The 24217-nt window shown below is 37.5% G+C and overlaps 2 protein-coding genes across 2 annotated transcripts in view; one reads left to right on the plus strand and one right to left on the minus strand.

The window, feature by feature from the left end:
• Positions 1–24217, plus strand: part of LOC134650142 (uncharacterized) — a 53170-nt gene that overhangs the window by 22054 nt on the left and 6899 nt on the right. The window lies entirely within an intron of this gene.
• LOC134650602 (flexible cuticle protein 12-like) lies at positions 19694–20739 on the minus strand. Its single transcript, XM_063505553.1, has 2 exons — positions 20607–20739; positions 19694–20061 (listed from the first exon to the last, which is right to left on the minus strand). Exons 1-2 carry the CDS (start codon positions 20613–20615, stop codon positions 19720–19722), a joined length of 351 nt encoding a protein of 116 aa, XP_063361623.1. The 5' UTR covers positions 20616–20739; the 3' UTR covers positions 19694–19719.

Raw genomic sequence — 24217 nt, forward strand, 5'->3', positions numbered from 1 at the left:
ACTAATAACTAGATTCGGCAAGGCCCTCAAAAAACTTTGGTATATTCTAGGCCATGCTTCAAGCCCTTTTTCGAGTCTTTAGGCACCAGTACCTGAACGAAGCGAACAAGTACGAGCGGAATGCACGCGTGATTGATAACAAAATGACATCATTTAGATATCAAAATGTACGCCTGAATTGGCTTCTTATGACAGGCCCATCGGTAACAGACGAGTAATTTGCCGTATCTAAACTTGCATTCGTGTCGTCTTTATAAATATAATAAACTACATTGACATAGATATCTAGGGACTGGCTTTATGGGCAATAATAATGAGGCATGACAGGGGCCAGAACAGCGGTGTGAAATCGCCACAACCCGATTGGTTGATGATTTCGCATCACGCGCGCGATTGGTTGACGAGTTCGCATTACGCGCGTAATTGGTCGCAACTAGTTGCGTTAGACTGCACAATTAGCTGGAATTCGTGAGTAGCACCGCTGAACTAGTACGATTTTTAGTGCCCCATTAGCCCGACCCTAGATATTATATGTCAATGATAAACTAGCTGCGACATCGCCGTCGTCAACGCGACAACAGCAACGCATTGCAGTCGACATCCCAATGCAACCTTAATTAGCGCATCGGTAACGCACGAGCAATCAGCCGTGTCTAAACTTGCACTTGAAACCGAGTTGTCGTCCCTATATAAATTGAAAGCGATGACTATGACCGCTAATGTCGGTCAAGGCCGCGCGGTCGAGCCGCCGGCGCAAGGCGTGGGCGTCAGCGGCGTATTGGTAAACTAGTGGCTCGGTGAGCCGTAGAGCTCGCGAACCTCGTGGTTCCACCATTTTGACAAATTTTGTAAAAACTGAATTAACAGTAAAATCTACGTAATTATCGAACCTGCTCAGTGCTCAATAAATTTCAGGAGAATTGGTTGAAAAATGCTACCTTTAGAAAAGAACATCCGCTCGATCAAAATGTTTTTTTTGTACATCTGAGTGTACACTTGTACAGTTTACAGACACACATAAAGATACCTGTACTTACCTTATTACATTTAAATTATAAGTGGACAAGATTAATTACACTTCTCCGTAAGACTTCTCCGTCCTTTCAGAAAACGTACCCCATTTTAGAAACTTTAGTCATTTCCATCACTTGTGGCACAAAATTATTTACCTACTTGCTAGGAAAACCCAACGCATTGAGTTCAACGCAATACATTTTCCACAAAACCAACCATACATTATACCTACCTAAATAACAACTAACGTGTTACCCTCGTCTTTGACTTAGACCAATATGTATGTCGCCTATGCGTGCACCCGCAAATCGACGCTAACGTTTGACAAATTTGGGACTCGCTCGCAGTTGCCGAGGCCACCTACCTTCACACAGGTACAATTCGTACAACCTCTAATTAACTTTTGTAAAAATGACCGTGTTTAATCTATAAGAAAAGATTCAGCACAGTCAAAAGTGTGACAGGTTGAACATTCTAATCGTGGCAGGAATGCAGCAACGACAGCAGTGCAGTCGCCATCCGAATTTAAGCTTTAATAAATTTACCAACCGTGTTATTCCATCGTTGGCTGGGATTTAGTTAGCATAAAGCATAGACTAGGAATCCTCTAGACTGAGTTTAGAGCAATTATTTCATGAAACCGATGCTGCCAAAAATACGGGGGTGCGGGGGGACGAGGTTAGCGTGCCCGTGCCGTGATTGGTCCGTTCAAAGACACGGACCAATCACGGCACGGGATTGACTCGAAGATGGAGTAAAACTACCGTATAAGTGGCAGAGGGGGTAGGGTTACTATGCTCAATCTAGAGGATTCCTAGTTTATGGCATAAAGTAATAATCTTATAATTGAGTTTGATAGGGAAATTATACCCATTAATCAAATTTGCCCTAATTTGAGTAAAAATATAAGTGTGTCAATGTTACTCATAGGCTTCACTTATACTCCTACGCAAACTTAAAATTGTAAGTGATTATTGACACAAAATTGAGTAAAAGTATGCAATACATAATACGCTTTTTTGACATTAGCTATGTTACTAATAGTTTAAATAGTGAGAAATCAATGTTAAATAAAGATGAGAGATAATAAATAAAGTTGTAGCATAGCAACTACCTTGGGCGAGTACCATGATAATGTATAAGTTCTAATTTGACCTCAATACCTAGCTAATACATGTCGTTAACGCAGCCGCTATAATCAACTGATTATAATTATAATCGGCAAGCCATATAAGGCTCTTTGCGTATATCACAACAATAACATTGCATGTTTAAACAAAGGCATTACAAAAGGAGTCAAGGTGGGCACTGCCGCATCTGATGAGGCACGCGACATCTCACCGTGACTGCATGTCATGCGATCGTCTAGTCGAAATTATTTACATAAATGCCAGCAATTCATCGTCAGAGACTATCGAGCTTTGTACAAACTTGTATTATCCATTTTTTGGACATATAGGCAACGCGCCGAAGCTGCAGAAAAGCGAATCATTAGTGTACAATAATGCAGAGTAAAGTCGAAGGCATCAGATCACAACGCAAACCACCATTGAGATGGACGGATCAAAAAAAATGGCATCAACGTTCCTTCTATATAACTCTATAGGTGCGAATGCCGTAGGAGAGTATAAATTTGCAAAAAGAGGAAAAAGTAGTCGCATTGTGAAACTGGAAGTGACTACCACTAAAAGAAAATTAATAACATTTAACTAAAAGTTTGAGATGCTTATAGCTCTATAAAATCGACCCATGAACAACGTGTCGCTTGATATACATATACCTAAGTAAGAACCGAAAAAAAACGGATCTACTGAAACTACGAGTGCACAACAGCCATTACAATCCATCAAACTCACACAATTAACCAACCATTATTAAACATGACGACCTTTTTTGCGCAGATGTCTTGCCTCGCTCGCTCGGGGCTAATTAAAATTTAATCCTGACACCTTACACGGAAAAAATATAAGTACACAAAATAATAGTCGACCTTCGTTGTACCTGATATATCTGGCAAACGCCTAACCAAGGATCGCTCACAATGGATTAATTTTGTATGCAAGGTCCCAGAAGTACCCACGTTTGGATCGGAACATGACAGACGTAATTTAGCTGCGCCCCCGAATATACCTACACGCTGATATGATACATAACAATACAGCATAACAAAGTGATTCATACACATTAAAACAAAACGCTTTTTGAACAATTCAAGTGAACACTATGACATTGAAAAGTGCATTACACAATACTTAATTAATTACATCATAAGAGCACTGTACTCAACTGGCCCTCTTGACATAATTGGTATGACCACAATATGGTGTCAACTGATTTAGTCTGCATGAAGTTTTTTGCAAGTTAAGACTTTAAATCACATTCCTATAAAATATAAAGAATTTAGAAGAATAAAAACTAAATAACCGATTTGTACAACGTCATAATTACGCGTTTAATATTTTTTGTCACATGCTAAATACATTGATGATTCACTCTACTAAAAAATAAACAAATACCGACAAAGTTAATCATCGCCATCTAATTAACGATGCTTGCCCACTTGATGGGTGTATCAAGCGAGCAATAGTTAGATAACAAACATGTTTAGAGCAATCAGTACCATATGTTATCTTTTAATTAAAATGTTGCCCATGTTACTGATTGGAATGGTGAAGTTCCGGCCTCAAGCTTTCCTTCCTATCATCAACTCGTTTGAACAGAAGCAACCTAAATGTCAGACACTTGACGTATATATGAAATGCTGATTACGTGATGATTATGTCAATTTTCGTTTATAAGAATAAACAAGTTATGGGCCCGATTTGGATTTTGAAATAAACATCTATAAGATATCTTTTAGACATCACCAAGATACGATATCGATATGTTTAAGATCTAACCTGTCAAATTTGACATTTGCGCGATTCTGGAGATACTTTTGAACGATTTCCACAAGATATGGCTTAGAGATCTAATTCACATCTATTAGATATCTAATTCCATCTAACGTAAAAGTTACATTGGTTACCCGAATTGCGCTGCAAAAGAGAACTAGTTGAAATCTAAACTATTCTTCGCGGATTTTACTAAAGGTCACCTAGAATAACACACAAAGTATCAAACCACGCCTAAATCACACATCTGAGATGCAAGGCTAATTCTTGAAGTGAGAATATCTACCTCAATGTCACACAACTAATGATAAACACACATATCACAGCAATCCAATGTCAGTTATGACCGCGGGAAAAGAAACCCGGTAATTAAACTGCAGACGACTAATTTTAGACAAGGAATTTAGCTATAAAATGTATTGTTTCATCTTTATAATTAGGTGTTTGGACTGAAGCTTCATAAGGAAGATGGCAATATTAAAAAGGTTTAACAATGCTACGTCATTCACGTAAATAGACATGTTTTGTGTTATCTAAAATAACAAGATCCGGCTTTTGGGTAGTTCAAATTTTTAATTATTTCTTCGCATACAGAGGTACGAGTATTTTGCATGTACTTTTCGATCGATTGCTACGTTTCTCACGTTACGTTTCTGGTAGTTAATCTGTCTAGATTATCTGAAAGGTTTATTTACATCATATTAGTAGATAACATGTGGTATCGCAGGAAGACAAAGATGATTGCAGGAGAGCCCAACAATGAATGGTTGTAAGATCTACCAAACTAATGCAATAAATTCTCCTTCTCAACCGCTTCAAAAATCGTTGTTATTTAGTTCAAACATAATGCAACTGATAGAAGTTGAACCAAAACAACGACCTTACTATAATCATTTGTCATTCATGTCTATAATGATACCTAGTAAACTAATAGCCTTGTGTATTACTCCATCAAGCATTTTGATTTATTAGCCGTTGCGATCTCTCGGGACACTTACTACACTGATTGTATTATGGTTATGGCAATGGATTTAACTGGAGCAACCAGCGGGCTCAGCACGGTTCCATTTTTATCGATTATCACTATGCCCGTCACTTTCGCACTTACATACTTGTTAGAACGTGACAGGCATGGTGATAAACGATAAAAATGCGACCGTGCTACTAGGGCAGGGAAGTAGTGACACGTTGCGGTAACCGTTGCAATGTAACTAATGTTATTAAGCGAATTTAATGTATGGCATTGAAAGTTACAAATGCCGTGCTATAATATTGTATTCACTTCGTAATCATGCGTGCTCGATGGTCATTATCCGCAAGGACTGCCGAAAGCCCACGCGGACGTTGCAACAAATGGATCCTTTTAAGAAAAACTCTAGGCGGGTCACGATGTTTACGTAATGCCATGTTGTCGTCAGAGGCCGTGCTCTCCCAGCGCGGGTGAAAGTGACCGTGCCTCCGTCGCCCTTACACGACCCGATTCGGTAACTTGTCTCAACACGGGGTGAAAATGTGAGCCGCTCACATTCTGTGCAGTGCACTGCTCCTGATTACCACATTGACGTAATGACAAGTTGGCAGCTTAGCGTACCAGCTCACCCTTTCTATGCATTTATTCAGAACCGTTTAGCGCGTCGTTAAAATAAGGCGATGACCTAATGTGATTAAGACGCAATGAATACAAATCACTGTTAAATAATCACTGTTTAGATTGATTGCTTACGGAGTTTCTGTTGTGTTGAGATTATTGAGTTATCCAGAGATTCCAATTAGAAAGCGGATAAATTTTCGGCACATGCCAAAGTGTCGCATGTTACACAACAGTTGTGTAACTAGTATACCACATGCTTAATGTATTGGACTTCCGATCGGACATGACATCGGAGACATGCTCTTGCATGGTTAGACAGGTGCATTGCGAAACACTGAATCTCCAGTCTCCAGTGCTTTTATTACAGAAACAAACAAACGTTTTAGCGCTTTTGTTAGTCTCACATTTTAGCACAAAAGGAGCGGTATGATAATTAATACTAATTTTAGAAAGCACCGATTTAAGCAATAGTAGAACCCACACGTAATACTCAGGATATGAATTGAGGTAGTTTAGTATAAAAGCAGGTGTGGCGGCAAAACCAACAGTTGGAATGAAAGGCGAGTTCGCACAAAAACTACTTTATGTGAACTGTACCGGACGCCGTCCACTTACTGACCCAAAAACGTCAAACAAGGAACATTTCATATTGAAACAAGGTCTTTGGTGATTTGTTAGATGTATTTTCCGATATTTTTTTTTTCTTGTATAATAAATTCCGATCGTCTTTTTTCCCTGTATAAAAATTTCCGCACGCCTTTTTTCCCTATAGATATATTTCCTGGTATATTTTTTTTCTTGTATATATAAATCTGAACGCCTTCTTTCCGTATAGACATATTTTCCGATAGATTTATTTTCTTATACACAAATATCTGAACGCCTTCTTTCCCTGTATTTTTGTTGTTTAACGAAAAATTTCATGGTCATTCATTTTACTAGGGGCAAAACTTCTTATTTGCTTGGACCCTGTTTGCAATCTTGTGTGGAATATTTTGTGTATCATGGTTAGTTATCTTTAAAGGAATTTTACCAATCAGTAATCAAATCAAACGAGTGAAACGTTGTACTTAGTTAGGCACTTGACAGAAGTACGCCTATTAATCCTCTATACAGTTTATACGTGTAGATAACTTTCTGTCTATTTAGTTTATTACATGTTTGTCTTTGACTTTGTAATTGTCATTTATTGTTACTTCATTATCTTCGCCTTGAATTTAATTTTGTAAGTACGAACAAATTGTGAAAATGGAGCCTGCTGGCCCCAGTGAAGTAAATGTTCAGTTGAAGTTTATTGAGAGTAGTCACGGCGGCGAAATTTTGATTCGTGGTGGCTATAGATACCATCATAAAAGGTGTAACAAAAGTGGTACATCGGTCTGGACGTTTGCTAGAAGTATTTGTAAAGGTTCGGTGGTATTGGACGGCAATCATTCAAAAATAATAAGAGAAACCTACCATAGTTGTGTTCCCGACTTCGAAAGTATCGACATTGAACAAAGTCTCATAGATTTAAAAAAAAAAGTTTCCACTGATTACCGACCAATACCACAAATTTGGAAAGAAGAAATGGCAAAGTATATGTCCGAGCCCTACGCTGACAAATTACCATCTTTTTATCAAAATAGAGACTGTCTTTACAAACACCGGCGTGCCCAATGGGCCAAAGTTAATGTACAATCTTGTGACGACGTACAGCTACCAGAAGAGTTAGCCAAAGACTTTTTATGCACAAATAAAGGCGGCATACTGATTTTTATAACACCTGACTCCCAAAACAATTTAAAAAATATAGAAAATTTCTTCATGGATGGGACGTTCAAAATTACCCCGAAACCCTATGTTCAATTATACACAGTTCACGGAGACATCGGGAGCGACTTGGAGTTCACAAAAATGGTACCATTTTTTTTCGTATTACTGCCTAACAAAAAGCAGCGAACCTATGAAATGATGTTTCAATCAATTAAAGAACTTGTGCCTAACTTCAATCCAAAAAATGTTAAAGTGGACTTCGAATTAGCTGCCAAGAATGCCCTGCAAATTGTATTTCCTTCAACGAAAATAACTGGTTGCTATTTTCATTTCTCCAAGGCAGTATGGACAAATGCAGGCGAATTCGGTATTTGCAACAGTCGGGACGGCTGCATTTACGTCAGAAAATGTGTTCAGTTAGCTCACCTACCTAATTCGAAAATTATGGAAGGTTGGTTCGGTTTACAGGCGAAAGCACCGGCCATCAACAATATAGGAACTTTTAATGAATATTTAGAGGGTCAGTGGTTCACGTTTAAAAATATAGATTTACTGTCATGCTACAACCACCGCCACCGCACGACTAATGTCGTCGAAGGGTGGCATAGTAAACTAAACAAAACGATAAGAAATGATTTAAATTTATTACATTTCATATGGACACTTAAAGAAGAAGCAATTTCGCAAGACTTTAAATTTAGTCAACACGAATTAAACCATGACGTGTATCGCAAGAGGGCTCGAAAATATATCGAAATTGACAAGAAAATTCAAAGAATTGTTAATGCTATGTTAGTTGGTGACATAACCTTAGATAGGTGCATAGATAAGTTGTCATACTTAAAATACTGACTTTCCTTAAGTTTAAACATTAATTACAAGCAGCTTATTTTTCAAACTTGTCCGGTCACATTGCCGCGGTGCCGTGTGTCTAGATTAAGCTTTTTTTGTTGACAATAAGTATCATTTAAGTTAAGTTTAATAATATTGTGTGAGATATGCGTGAAATGCTTCTCTCTATTGTTTATCTATTTTATACACTGTGCCCGTTAATAACCCGAAAGAACTACCGTGCCCCCAGATTAATTAAACCAAAATGATTACTTTGAATATTGACAACGGATATTGTTGTGACAGCACTGGCTAAGTGGACTCGGCCAATAGGGAGTGCACGGACATGCGCACGATTGATTACGTCAGACGCTTTCGTCGCGTGAGAACCGCATAGTGCGCGTGCTTCACTTTCGTTGTCGGCGGAACACGGTGGTACATCCGAGCTCTGATTTACTTTCTTTGAACTTGGAACGGTAATTTGTGTGTGGATACATTATGGGAAAGTATATTGGGGAAGCGCTGGTGGCCTAGCGGGAAAGGGCGTGCCACTTTCAATCCGGAGGTTGAGGGCTCAAACCCTGGCTCGTACCAATGAGTTTCTCGGAACTTACGAGTATGTACGAAATATCATTAGATATTTACCAGTCGCTTTTCGGTGAAGGAAACCATCTTGAGGAAACCGGACTAATCCCTAATAAGGTCTAGTTTACCTTCTAGATTGGAAGGTCAGATGGCAGTCGCTTTCGTAAAAACTAGTGCCTACGCCAATTCTTGGGATTAGTTGCCAAGCGGACCCCATCAGGCTCCCATGAGCCGTGACTAAATGCCGGGACAACGCGAGGAAGATGATGATGACATTATGGGTAAGTACTTTAGGGTCTATCTAGGCAAGAGCCTATTCTAAATGGAGTGAAGAATAGATGCGGGAATTGAAATTATATATTTTTTAAGAATACAACAACACTAGCCCTAAATAGTTGGGTTCGTTGTATACGTACCGTAGGTACCTACCTTGGGTTGTAGTTACTCATAGAGATTCATCTTCAAATTTTAAAGTTTTCCATAGGTATAATTTATTAATTAGTTAATTTTAAGACGGACGTTGCCATATAGGCTATATTCGATTTTTATTAGGGTCATGATGTCTTTGTTAGTCATAACTAATTGTAATGTTGATAATACATTATCTATAAATATTTGTAACGCTTTTGCTTGTTAGCTGTAATAAATCAAATAAATAAATCGCAAACTGATGACATGATTCGTCCACCTCATTTTTAGACAATTTAAATATCAAATAAATCTTCTCTAAATAACAATATTACATAAATATAGGAAAAACATCATCAAAGGAGTGGCTCTCAGCGACACTAATCTTTAAATGCCAAGAGTGTCAGCCACATAAATTAAACCTAAGAAATTAGAAAATGTTTCGCCAGCACCGTCATCGCTTAAATTATACACATTTTATTCTAAATACCTGTGTGCGGGAATGCAACCTTAGACGGTCAATGCCAAAGGTTCTTAGAAGTATATTAAAAGCTAAGCTACCTAAATGGCACTATGTGGTTTTAAGGTGACAGTCAATTTCCAACCGCAGCTGCACTACTGTTCATTTTACTATGGAAATTGACAGTAACAGCGACGCGTTCAGTACCAGTAGTGCAGCTGCGGTCAGAAATGGAATGTTTCCCTTAGGCTGACGTTCGGATGTTAACAGCAGCGGCGTCGTTATTTTCACGGCTGTTTCTGATGGAATGAGCGCCATAATCTCAGTAGTATTGTGGCGAAGAATGGCACCCAATTTATCAAGGAAATTGATAGATGCAGCGGCAGCAACAACGACGCCGCAGTACTGCAGCTGTAGGTGACATCCGAACGCAACCTTATGAGGAATTTCCTCCCGCGGACGCTCCGGCTGTGGAATGAACGCCCGAGGTTTTCCCGAGGGGCTAACAGTATTGGGTTCTTCAAAAAGGAGTATTCTACAAGCTTTAAAGGGTCGGCAACGCGCATGTAATACCCATGGAGTTTCCGGCGTCCATAGGCTACTGCTTACCATCAAGCTTGTTTAGACGTGGTTTAAAAAAATGTATGTGAGCGGGCTTAAAAATTGAAGTCATTAGGGTTGCCTACAAATTTAACCTTTTAGCCGCTAAATACGTCAACTAACGCGCATGGTTCAAGCCAATATCAACCTTCGTGCATTCCGACAAGGTTCACAATAATGCGCCGCAAACGTCAGTCATGCTATCCAAAGGGATCTATTCTTCCCAGGCCGTCAACATAGCGGTGCACGTTCGCAACGACATGCCAAAGCCCACACTGTCCATCGGTGGACCGTATGACTTTTGTAATAAGGTCCACTTTTGGACAGTTAAGAGTGGTTGCCGTTTGTACAAAGCGTGCACTTAATACCTTTAGCCAAACGATCTAATGAGTTCCTTTACATCTGAACTCTTTGAAGTGCAATGCGAACTTTCTACGTTGACAGTTAGGCTTTGTTGCATTGTTTAACGTTAACTATTTCATCGTTTTAACCCTTTAGTCCGTACCGGCAACATACGGTAAAAACGCATCTCTACCATGAGAATTACGGTTCGAAATCGAATGACTAGAAAGGAATGTCTAATGGATAAACTAAATAGGAGCCCGATTCAGAATTAACAACTTTGTTACGGTTTTGATGTTATTTTGATACGACCTTGGAGACCGCTCACGCTGATTGGTGCATGCGAAATTAATGTTTTTTTAAGAATAAAAAAGCTTTTTATTTATTTTATTATAATAATATTATGTACACTTGTAGGTACAGGAGTGTGTACAGGTTTTTAAGGGTCGGCAACGCGCATGTAACTTCTCTGGATTTGCAGGTGTCCCTATGGACGCAAACATACTCGTAGCCTATGCTACGGTGAATACTTACCATTAGGCGGGCCATGTGCTTGTTTTCCGCCAACGTAGTATATTCTAAAATTCTAAATGGAAACTCTTATGTAAGCACATATAAAAAGGTACCGTAAACTATTTTATAGCGACCAATCAAGCGTACAAGACTAAAACAACTTAATTACAGGCTACAGATAAGTAATACGTCATCTCAGCTGTCAGTTTATGTAAGAAAAACTGGCTTTTTTGTGAGCACAGATTAGTTTAAATGGCTGTCTGTAAAGATAATATTAGGCTATTAGTAGTATGTACTCGCTAATGTTTAATTTGAACAAGAAAAGTACATTTTGAAATGTTCAAATTATAATGGAGCGTATGTATTCTGATTTCTGTAGTAACCCAAGATGATATGTGTAAAATTTCTTGTAGCACTTCAATTAAGTTAAGTATCTACGAGTAGGTACCTATGTCTTATTATTAGGGTTCCGTACCCAAAGGGTAAAAACGGGACCCTATTACTAAGACTCCGTTGTCCGTCCGTCCGTCCGTCCGTCTGTCACCAGGCTGTATCTCACGAACCGTGATAGCTAAACAGTTGAAATTTTCACAGATGATGTATTTCTGTTGCCGCTATAACAACAAATACTAAAAATAGAATAAAATAAAGATTTAAGTGGGGCTCCCATACAACAAACGTGATTTTTGACCGAAGTTAAGCAACGTCGGGCGGGGTCAGTACTTGGATGGGTGGCCGTTTTTTTGCTTATTTTTAGGGTTTGCAATCCGGATCCGGAATGTATGAAATTATCCGGATCTGGATCCGGATCCGCGGATCTTCCCATACATTTCGGATCCGTCGTGCAAACCCTACTTATTTTGCTCTATTTTTTGTTGATGGTGCGGAACCCTCCGTGCGCGAGTCCGACTCGCACTTGGCCGGTTTTAATAGTATGCGTCTTCTATCAAACGAATGAACAAATAGAAAAAATATCTTAAAATAACATAACAACACAGTAAAACGCTAAATAACTACTCCGAATCAACAATCTCAATGACATCATAAGACAGATCAGTGGTAAAATATCATAAATAATCCCACGTTACCTTAATTTAATTAACAAGTATAATAATTACAACATTACTCGTTATCCAATATATAAGAAGCTCTTCAGAACCCACTAACCTAGATTATGATGAAATCGGCCACTTAACGTAACAATAAGCTGGCTGTTGCACAGGGGAAAGGGGGAAGTCATTTTTGACAAGCTGACGAAATTCTTTGCTGAATCAAGTACGTTATGACTATAGAAATTATGCCATGTGCAAAGTGCATTGTGCGGAAAATACATATAAACGTACGTATATGGTACGAGTATTTAAGTAAATTTTGTGAGAATCCATCCTAACAGGGAAGAAAAGTGCCACTTTAACCCTTAAATGCATAGTGTTGCCAAATGTCTACAAAGCATTAAACAGCTCACAGATTAAGGGTTAAACAAATTCTATTTGTTCCTGTATATTATTTCAATAGTAAAACTAATAAATTTTCCGAATTATTACATAAATTTACGCAGTATTTTAATTTATAAAAATTACATTTGTTTATAGACGAAATGTCGGAAAACTTGGAAAAACCTGGAGGTTGATGATTTTTAGTATGTGATTTTGGGCAGATTTTTCGGGGTTTGTAATTATTTTATATTTACAAACTTTATCATAGGAACATCATAAATAGTGTACCTTTCTGATGGCAGTTAAGATTTTTCCTATACCCTTTACTAATAGCTATATATTTCCAAAAATATGAATGCAACTTTTAACACTGATTTCGCAGTGAACATCGATGATATAATTTTTTTAACTATTTTTCCTAGAAACTGCAAACAATTATGTTACCTACATATTAATTATATTACCTACATATATTAATTTCGGGCAAAAAGAAAAAATCATGCATTTAAGGGTTAATCCATTCTCTAGCTGCCCTAGCTGGGAAGAAAAAGCCCTTTTCGGAATAGGTGAGGTGAAAATAAATGTACCTAATGAGTACCTAATATACTTCTTACAAAAGAACTAGAAAAAGCCTAGGTACTCAATCTTGACGTGTCTTTTAATTGAAAAACGCTTTTTTTTAAATCAGTAACTATTACTTATGAAATCTAAGAATGTAAATAATCGAATATGATTCATAATTGTTACACATTTGCCGTGACTTATTTTTCAAAAGTGTTTTTCAATTAAAAGACACGTCAAGATTGTTTACCTTTTTTCTAATGCTAAAAAAACGAAGAAGATGTACCGCATTCTTAACGTGACTCATAATTGATATAATCAATTATTTTCATTACAAATATATACCTAGAGTCCTAGATGTTGTCACTAATTATAATCCCTAGAACTTGATATTATGTCACTCGAAAGACAAAACCACTAAAGACATGAGTGCATTTCCCTCATACATGTACATATTTAGCGCGAGCGAGACCCGCTATAAATGACATCATATAGATATCATTTTGGCATGAATATGCCTAAGTTCGAATTGGCCTCTAGTTACCACAACACGAATAAACTTGCAGCAACAATATTTTGCGCTTTTTATGGTGACAGTCCATTTCCAACCGCAGCTGCACTACTGTTCATTTTACTATGGAAATTGACAGTAACAGCGACGCGTTCAGTACCAGTAGTGCAGCTGCGGTCAGAAATGGAATGTTACCCTTATAGTTGTAATGATAGATAGCTCCACATGTGTTTCGGCACCTTACATGGATTAAGCTTCTACACATGTTTATTACGTAATATTAATTACTATTAAAACATGACATACAAGGTTGGTACCTATTTCTTGCAATGCGGATTTGCGCCCTACCGCCCACATCATCGTAGGCGGCGCCCACGGCCGCCGGACACGCGGTAACTTTGACATTGTAGACCATATTTGTATTGTTTTAGGGTTCAAAGTCTTTTGTAATCAAGTTAGGGCCTAGTTCATTGCTGCAGGCACCTTCAGTGCGAATTGCGATTCTATTGAGATATAGGTTCACAAATATGGCGTCACTCGCCAAAGTTATCTTTTGTATTGCATCTACAAATTGTTGTTGTTGTTTTTTAATTGCTTGAAGGCCTGTCTAGTTCAGCATGAAACACTGGTGTATGATGACGATCTATATTAAGGTGATGTATTTCAATTCAAAAGTTATCCTTACAAAACGAAAAGTCTGAAAGTTTTACAATGATGATATTTATGTACTTAAGCAGTCACTTCTAAAAATATCATATTATATTATTCACACTCCCAACAACTAGAGTTAGACCAAGATAAGTCTGCCACGATTTTGATAGCACACGCAGTGCAAACTAGTGTTCTTTAAAAACGTCATAATTTCATAGAGAAGTTTGACGTTTGAAATAACACTTGCACTGCGTGTGCTATCAAATCGTTGCAGACTTGTCTTGATCTAACTCTAAGAACAATTTGTTCAACGGATTTGGCTGAGGTCACGTCGATTAGGAAAACTCAATTTTAAAACAGTTTTTGACACCCACCGGCTATCTACAGTTACCCGTGAACAAAGTGCATGTAACTGCGGCGAAATATCGGGAGCTCGAAAACAATACAAAAGGTAATCACGGTTCATATCCCGGTCGATATAAGTCTAGTGAAACTCCATTTTAACCTTTTGGCCGCAAGACTAAGAAATAAAAAGCTGCCTCCCTGATACCAATCAAAAATTCTGAATGCTCCCGGGAATGTAACATGTAACCCATTTGATTGATTTTTTTCTTTGACGTCTAAATATTAAAGCTGGCATGCTTTTAGAACCTCATAATATCTATTAATGTTTAACACCAAAAACAAACATTTATTTACTTAAAATAGGTAAACTAACTAAACATAATTACGAAATCATGCGAATTAAAACGTGATACTTTTTACCAATATTCTATAATGATCCTTGACAATACAAGCAGCAACATTCTTAACTGTCCATCGGTGGACCTTATGCCTTTTGTAATAAGGTTTACGAACTGTCTGTTAACAGTGTGGGCGATGGTACACTATAGGCTCATGCTGCCAAAAATAAATTAAAACTAATCAGACAAGCGTGTTTTGTTATTAGATCAGTGCCTTAACAAGCAGCTGATCTCATTGCTCTTGGCATTCCTGTCACAATAATTATGATACAGTGTATTTCCATTGTAAATTGGCAGCCATCGTGCGTGGCATACATTATGGTGTAAGCTTGCCAGTGCGAAAAAAGCAAACCTACACGGAAGCTTTATTTTTACCCGACTACGGCAAAGCAAAAGGAGGGTTATGATTAATGCTATTGACAAACATCAGGCGCTCGTCCTGCCAAGCCAAGATGCCAATTGACGACATATCGAACTTAAATAATTTATATACACACATGTCATTAGTGCTCTATAATGCGTTCAGAAACCGTAGGAAATGACAAGCTTTATTACAACCAATTTTACTATGAGAACTTTCTTATCTGTGGTAGTAGGAAAATTTGTACTTTAATGTACGAGTACATAGGTAACGTTATAGATTTTTGTAAGGTTATAAGTTTAAATTTGGAACAGCAGTCAAAACTCAAGTGGGTCTCTATTCTAGTATGCATAGATATTAAAACAGTTATCGATACGAAATGTCAATTTAGTATGTTTTTTTAATATAAACCGCACGATATTTGATCTCGAGTGACATGAGAATAGGGACTTCATTATTTTGTCTAGGAATTAAAAAAAACTACGAATGTGTGACATGCGTGAAAAAAGTTTTCATTCGCCGCCATTTGACGTACAGTTTATCTTTTAGTTCGTTTTAAGTATGTGTTTAGATAAAGTAGTGTATGTAACTGTACATAATTAGGCATTAAAACACTCGTGTGACCCTTTTAAGAAACTCACTAACGTTCGTTTCTTAAACCCACACTCGTATTTTAATGCCTCTCATTATGTAGCAGTCACATAAACTACTATAAATAATCACTATTTCTTTAGTATATGACATCTATTTCAGTTTATAATTGATATGTATACAGTGTCACTACTTGAAAGACACAAATTACGTGACCGCTTCTCCACACAAACGTAGTCTTCATTTTCCTCTCTAGATATGAACATTACAGAAAGCATTTTTACGCAATTCGATGTATATTATTTAACCACAACTACCTATATGCCCCTTGGTTTGTAAATATTAAAAATTTAGAATCTTTTATATAAAATTAAGCTATTAAAATTTTTATGGGATTGGTTTTCGCTCCCAGCTCTTATAATAACCAAAAAAAACGAAGGAGCATAGGTAGCTAAGTTTAATATACAATAAATTGTGTAAAAATATTTTGAATATCTAGTGAGGAAAACGGGGACTACTATGGAGAACCTGTCGTCAACAATCCTCTTAATAAACATAATTTAGTTGTATCAGCCGGGTTAGTACATGATTGGCACGACAGTATCGCGGCGAGATAGACTACCCGTCCCTCTTTTATTAACATAGTTAGAAAAAGACGAGTAGTCTATCTCTCCGCGAGATACTGTCGCGTCAATCGTGTGCTAGGGGTGCAGGCGCTCCGTTGATTGCGCATCAAAATGATTAAAACATGAATCCGTAAAAGAAACAATGACATGACTTGTCCATTGTGTCCAAGTAGGCAGTGACACCGATGCATGCGCGGCAAAAACTTGATGGTTTAAGACGTCACGCTGCGTCTCTAGGTTACTGCTACGGTCAGCAAAAAATGCAAAGTTCAATCATTTACATTTGAGAAGTTCAGGGTTAATCAGTTTCTTTTCTTTCCGGGCGAACGGACATAATCACTTTACGAGTATCTAAATTTGACAGTTTAATAATTGACTCATACTTAGATAAAATATTGCTAAAAATGTACCTAAAGTTAAATTAATTTTAGATTTAAATAAGTACCTATGCCTTTCCGTCTTCTTCATACGTAGTTTATTTACATATTTCAGTCTCATTAACCATTAGGTTAAAAATCTATAGATAACAATGCAGATAGGTAAATACCATTGGAGACTGAACCATACCTTGGCCTTCCTCTGTGACGGGACATGTTTAACCTCCAGATTTTCCTCGTGTTATAAAGTGTTAGAAGACTCTATCATTTACAGCTACCTGTTTCACTACACGACACAGGCTCATGACGCCAATAGGTACCAATTTATCTATTTACCCACATGCTTCTTACTCACTCAGTCGAACTAACTACTGAGATGTAGGTATTAATATGTATCTAAAACTAACCTGTATATAAACGCTATTTATTATAAAATTTAAAGTTATATAATTTTGTATTAAGCAGAAACGTCTGCGAACGATGCTATTAAGCTTCGAAATAAATTAAAAGTGGAAAAAATTCACTGTCTTGGGTAGGACTTGAACCCACGACCACTGGATCACTAGTACAGTGCTCTGCCATCTGAGCTACCAAGACCGTACCCAATTCAGCGAATATTACACTACTCTTACGGTGTAGGACTCTTACGGTAGACGTCGCTATGAGCCTCCTTAGGGCTCATATATGGTGGAAATATTCGCTGAATTGGGTACGGTCTTGGTAGCTCACATCGCAGAGCACTGTACTAGTGATCCAGTGGTCGTGGGTTCAAGTCTCACCCAAGACAGTGAATTTTTCCACTTTTAATTTAAATTTAAAGTTCTTCGCGAGCAAAATCTAGTAGAAAACTAAATTATCTCGTCCATTTAAAGTGGCAATTCGATCTCAAATATTAAAGAATAGAAATCCTTAAGAGCCAACAGGAGTGGTCATTTCTCCATACAAACGTACTCGACTGTTTCCTCCGTGGGTTTTGAAGTTAGAGCAATGATTTTTTCAACACAGATTAATATTGTCAATATCTGTGTCGGACCGTTTTGCTTTTTTTGATATTTTTGTTTTTTAAGGCGCTAGAGCCCTTCAAAAATGGCCAAAATGGCCTAATTGACTATGCCGCAATGAGAGGCGCGCTATTCAAAACTTATATCAATTAGCCAAAAAAGCAAAACGGTCCGACACAGATAATGTCATAATCATTTAGATTTCCAAATTTGGTTACGATTGGTTAAGTTTTAGAGGAGGAAACAGTCGAGTACGAAACCCCGATTTTTGAGATTTTTACGCAGGATTTTTCGCCTTGTCCTTATCGCACTAGTTTTAGGAGCCGCTTCCATTAGCGAGACGGGTATATTTACCTAAAATATTTAAATCTCAGCTCCTGTTGGCTCTTAAAGAAAATTAAAAAACCTTGCAATTTCGCACGATCGAGTCGCACGTGGTCGTGGGCGAGCGTCCGGCGCCCGTGTTCGCGCGCTCACATTCACCCGTCTGCGCCAGCCCTAATTCGTTTCCTTATAAGGCCGTCGGCACGGCGCATAAACTCTGTATAAGGACTAGGTTACACGATTCACTACTTTGGTTACGTATATATGTACGTTTTAAACGCAATCAAACGACATCAGTCATATAACTATTGGAAAATCCACTTTTATTGAACTTGGAATTAATTTGCGCGAATATAAGGTAGGTAAACAATTAAATTAAATGAGTTTTCAAATCTCCCATATAGATATTGTAAGGAGAATTGAGGTGAATGATTACACGCATAGATTAATAATCGCAAAATCAGTCTTGAATGAATGAGTGAATCATATGACTTAAGCGCACGAAATTAGGCTAAACAAAAATCTTGAAAAAACTTTTTGGTCCATCTTGAAGGCGTTTCAACTTGCTATTGGTACGAAAAAAGAATACTTATTTCCAAATCCCGCTGTCGTTACATGGATTCTGTTGTTGTGTGTGTGACTTCAACTGTCGTGCCCATACCTATATAATATAGTACCTACAAGGTACAAATAAGGTACAGTTTGTGTGCGTTATGGGCAGAGTAGCAAATTTTGTCAGAAACCCTTCAGAAAAACGTGACATAAATGATTTACCAATAGTACCTACGTATCGTCTAAAACTACCTTTACTAAGTATACGTAAAATGGTGACCAAATCTAGGCAAGGCTGTGATTCATACAACCTTGTTCGTCACCCGGTGACTTCAAACAAATATCAATTAAAAACTGCCGTCAATTAACGTGCTATGCCTTAATGGATTTGCATGTTATCATTGTAGTCCGCATTCCGAGATAGGTGATTAATAAAGAAGTTTTGAAAATAGTTTGATGACTTAAATTAGGCTTTGGCCTTACAAGTTTAGCCAATTATCACTAGAAAAGACCTTGTGTCTAGTGATAATTGGCTGAACTTGACACTCCTTAATAGCGTTGGTTGGTTCAGACTTGAAAATATAGTCATCTAAGCCTCATAGTGTATATTTTATGCAAAAAGCAGTTTGGTGGTTAAAATTATATCATGTGCATCGATTATTTTGAGAATTGAGATACTGGATTAATACGACCGTAGTTGGATTGGTTTTTTAGATTTTTGTGTCGTATGTCGAAGAACCTAATACGTGTGTCACAAAATACCACTATTATGTACACAGTCCACATCTACACAAGCACTATATACAAGCAGTTTTAATTAGTTTTTGTATGTACTTTACTGCCAACATTTAACATAATTCCTTGTGGTCAGCTTATTCTTGAGTACCTATAGTGTATTGTTACATACCCTAGGCCCGTTATTAGTAAAGCTTTTACAATGACTTTATGGGTAGACGAAAATATACCTTTTTTTTCAATATCAATCAAATTTATTAAGCGGTAGCTTCAACAGGGATGGGGAGATGAGCACCCTCGACGCGAGTACCATCCAGACCGGCGCTGTACTTGGTCACGTAGGTCTTTCCATCATCACCGATGAAGGAGGTCTCGCCCTCGGTGATGAGCACGTAGGCCTTGCCATCAGGAGTAGGGACCAGGCGGCCTCGCTCGGACACAACCGTGCCCTCGGCCGTGACGTAGCGGAGCGCGTACTGCCCGAACTCGTCATGGATCTCCTCATGCTGGAGCGCCGGGAGCGCCCGACGGGCTGCGGTCTCAGCGGGGCTCCCGGGCGCGGCCGCGGCGGCGGCGATCAGGCAGACGGCTACTACGAACTGCAGAAAGTATTCGTTAGTTACTGAGGATACGGTGTGTCTGGATTTAGGTATGTAACGGGCCACGAACACGAATATCTATTTGCAAAAACTTTGTTAAACTGCTTGTATTAACGACCCTCTATAAGACAGATAAAATCAAGAAAGGACATTATAAACTGAAATAGATATCATACACTAAAGAAAAAGTGACCAAGTCCACCGGTGGCCGAGGCGGGAATCGATCCCGCGTCTTCTGCTTACGCAGCTAACGTCCTGACCACTAGACCACTTGGGCTTGGTGGTACCCATCCCAAATTCTCTGGTGTATGCTATCTTTGAAAGGCTAGGCGCCTTTGACCTACTCTAAGGGCGAGCAGTACGTGCTTGCACCTGCTGTACGAATCCTTAACTGGATTACGCGGTATCGCGAGAGAGATGGTGCTGCCATCTATTCAACCAACGCGGGTTCGATTCCCACCACGGCCAGGTCACTTTTTCTTAAGTGTATGATATTTATTTCAGTTTATAATAAAATTATTATTTTCAAAGCTGAGATGACTTACCAGTTTCATTTTGAAGGATGAAGGTGAAGTCTTCAACTGCAGGCAGCTCAAGTGACTGATGTCGAACTAGACTAATCATTCCTATTTATATCATCAAAATATCAATTGTAATCCAAAATTACGACACAAATCGTTAATAACACAATTAACATAATGAGAAATTAACTTTCATCGTTATAATACAAGAATTTCGCCTATTTACTTAGTAACTTAATATCTCTCATTAGGTACCGCTGTCATAATATTTAGTTCCGTTCTCTGTGAACCTTTGGAACCTGCATACATTAAATTTAGAAGCCTACGCGTACTGCATACATTAAATTTAGATGCAGGAAAATTACAGGTTTGTTGCAACTATCGGATATTGTTGAAAGAGAGTAGGCGTTCGTGCAAGGGCAATATATAAAAACCAAAATTCATCCGGTGATAATGATAAGACATTCAAACAAACTTGTTTCTACAAATGCTTGTAGAGTTAGACTAAGAGAAGTCTACAACGATTTTGATAGCACACGCAGTGCAAATGTTATTTAAAACGTCAAACTTCTATGAAATTATGACGTTTTAATTAACACTTGCGGTGCGTGTGCTATCAAAATATTTGCAGACTTCTCTTGGTCTAAGTCTAAACGTGCGCTTTTATTTTTAACCTATAGTCGTCCAGACACCAAAATTGCCGAGATAAATGCAATGTTGGATATGTCAAAATACATATTCAAATCTGAATGGAACGGGAGGTATTTTTATAGGCTTCTGCACCCCTAGCACATGATTGGCGCGACAGTATCTCGCGGCAATTAAGATAGACTATTAGGTATTACCCGTCTTTTTCTAACTATGTTAATAAATACTGTAGCGCCAATCATGTGCTAGCCCGGCCTGGACTGCTAGAAGATAGAGGAATTTAAAAGCTTCGTAAGTTTTAGTGAATATCATGTCATGATTAAAACAGGTAAACGCCATCATATTATAATGTCCAAAACAAGGCATTTAAATGCAAATGTTTGGATTGATTCTTACTAATTTAGATCAGAAAATTTAATAAAGTGTTGACCTTATGTCATTAGATTAAAGCTTACAATTGAATGACAGATAATTCAATGCCTAACGAGGCACAATGCGATACGAGTGCTTCGTATTATGGTATTCGCAAAAAAATAGTCACGTCAAATGACGACTTTACACATGTTACGTGTAGGTAAATGACGTAAGTTTTATTTCGATTCAATCAATGAATATTTACAAACTACGTATTGGGTAAAATTGACTGGTGCTGCTAGGTATATGTGGTTGAATTGTACGTGAGCTTCAATTGTTCATAATTATGGTTTCTAACTATTTATACTAGACTAGTTCATTTCAGCATATTACTCAGGTAAGATAAATACCGGAACAAGAGAAACAATTTAAGAGGATTGAACAGAATATAGTTATTTGTACAACAAGAGATCAAAGTTTGTTATTTCTTCGAGTGCTTATTTTGAGTCCCGTGCAAGCGAAAGATTCTATAATAGATTCACGAGCGTAGCGAGTGAATCTAATTTAGAATCTTGAGCGTAGTAAGGGACTCAAAAGCGCACGAGATGTAAATAACTTTGATCTCGTGTAGTACACAACATTTTTCACCTCAGCAGTGAGAACATATTAGAGAACCCGAAAAATGTATTCCTTCTTCATCGCTTACCTCTATTCACTCATGTTTTCTTAAGATATACGAACAATTAAATTTTCACCTCAGCAGCTCGAACAAGGGTACTTTGCTACTTAAAAACAGTGAGCAAAATCGCATTTTGCTCACTGAGTGAGCAAAATCGCATTTTACTCATTTTATCTCACTCAGTGAGCAAAATCGCATTTTGCTCACTGTTTTTAAGTAGCAAAGTACCCTTGTTCGAGCTGCTGAGGTGAAAAAAATATTATTTATTGTTACCAATATCAAAAGATATATGACATACAATTTAAGCATACCTAGTAATAAAACACTTAATTGTATGTACAAAAATCAGAAAAATACACGAAAAATAACATTCGTCATTAGTACAAAGGCGAACTTATCCCTTTAATAGGTCTCTTCCAGTTAACCTTTGAGCAATTTAGGGAGAATTGGAGACGGTAGACATCCGTACTGTACCAACGGCGCAAAAAAAGGAAAGAAATGAAGAAAAAATTATAAATAATAGTTTATTATGTGGTACTAAGCTATTTCAGTTAGGCATAGGTATGGATTTATTTCGATTCGTCTCAAGATAAGTACACAATAATTATTAACCTAGATAGATAGACAAGCGAGTACATTAGATTAATACTAATCAATGTTTCAATTCATCCATATGCAAATCGCTAATTATTCGATATGCTGTTGTTTACCCCCATACATGGTGACCTTAAAATGTAATTCAGACATCAGCTATGCCCTTGTGAGTGACATAACAACCAAGTGGTCGATTTTAAGACCTTGTCACACAGGCACCATCACGATGCGTCACATCTGAACGTGTATATTATACCAATTAGCTGGCATTCTTTGAAAATGATTAAATATATCATATCGAAGAACTAGACTTTACCTTCATAAGACGTCTAAAACAATTACTTGTCTCAAAATGTTATTATACCATAACTGAGTATTTTCATGATAATTTAACAAACTATAACTGTAACGACTTGACATTTAACTAATTTTATTATAATAATTCTAATCTACTATAATTGTTTCTTGACGATAAATCACCAATGTTCTATATTTATTATGAATTGTTTATTATTGTTATATTTCTACTACAACTACCAATTCTAAAGATGATCGTGTTTTAGTTTTTAAGACAGTGCTATGCCCATTGCAGGGCGACCATGTACCAAATGTTTATGTAACACCTTATTATAAACATGGTTTTTGCATAAAGTAAATGAAATGAAATGAAATGAAATGTACAACTAACCTTACGATTACCTTAGGTATTTGCCATAATAACATACAGAAACGTAAGTTTAAATTATGTTAGCTGCACTATTATGTCGTTTCGTAGCAGCAGAAGTAAAGTAATTTATCATTAATTCTTTATTTAAGTTTCGGTTGCCATTTTCTATAAAGACTTAGGCATCGAGAATAGTATGATTAATATAAGTAAGGAAATATCTACTCTGTACTATTTACTCTGAATTCTGACTATTTAATACCTAACCAAAAGCATAACCTGAACCTAGTTCGCCAATTTGATCGCTGCCTATACGTCAGTTAACTTTTCAATGGAATCGGTGATCACGATTTACAATTTTTTTAAGGTACCTATACGTAATTGCTATATTTAATCATCTGAATATTCATTATTTTGTCATTATTTAGCTTTACAAATACTTGACAACCCTTTGATTAAGAATATGTTTAAAAATATTTGTATTTTTAGTCAAAGAATTAACACAAATAATTTAGAATTCCGTCCTAGGAAAAAAAATCTTCCTGGCGGCTTCACATCGAGGTATATTAGAATATTTCCGCGTAGGGCCTTAGTTACCATCCCACGTCTGCTGAGTCTGTAGGTCGTCAGATGAGCATTGTTATTCCATGAGACCGTAAGGCCACAATAGGTATTCACCAACCATAATCAATTTAC

Source organism: Cydia amplana, chromosome 8 (genome assembly GCF_948474715.1).
Source record: "Cydia amplana chromosome 8, ilCydAmpl1.1, whole genome shotgun sequence".
Taxonomy (NCBI): Eukaryota; Metazoa; Arthropoda; class Insecta; order Lepidoptera; family Tortricidae; genus Cydia; species Cydia amplana.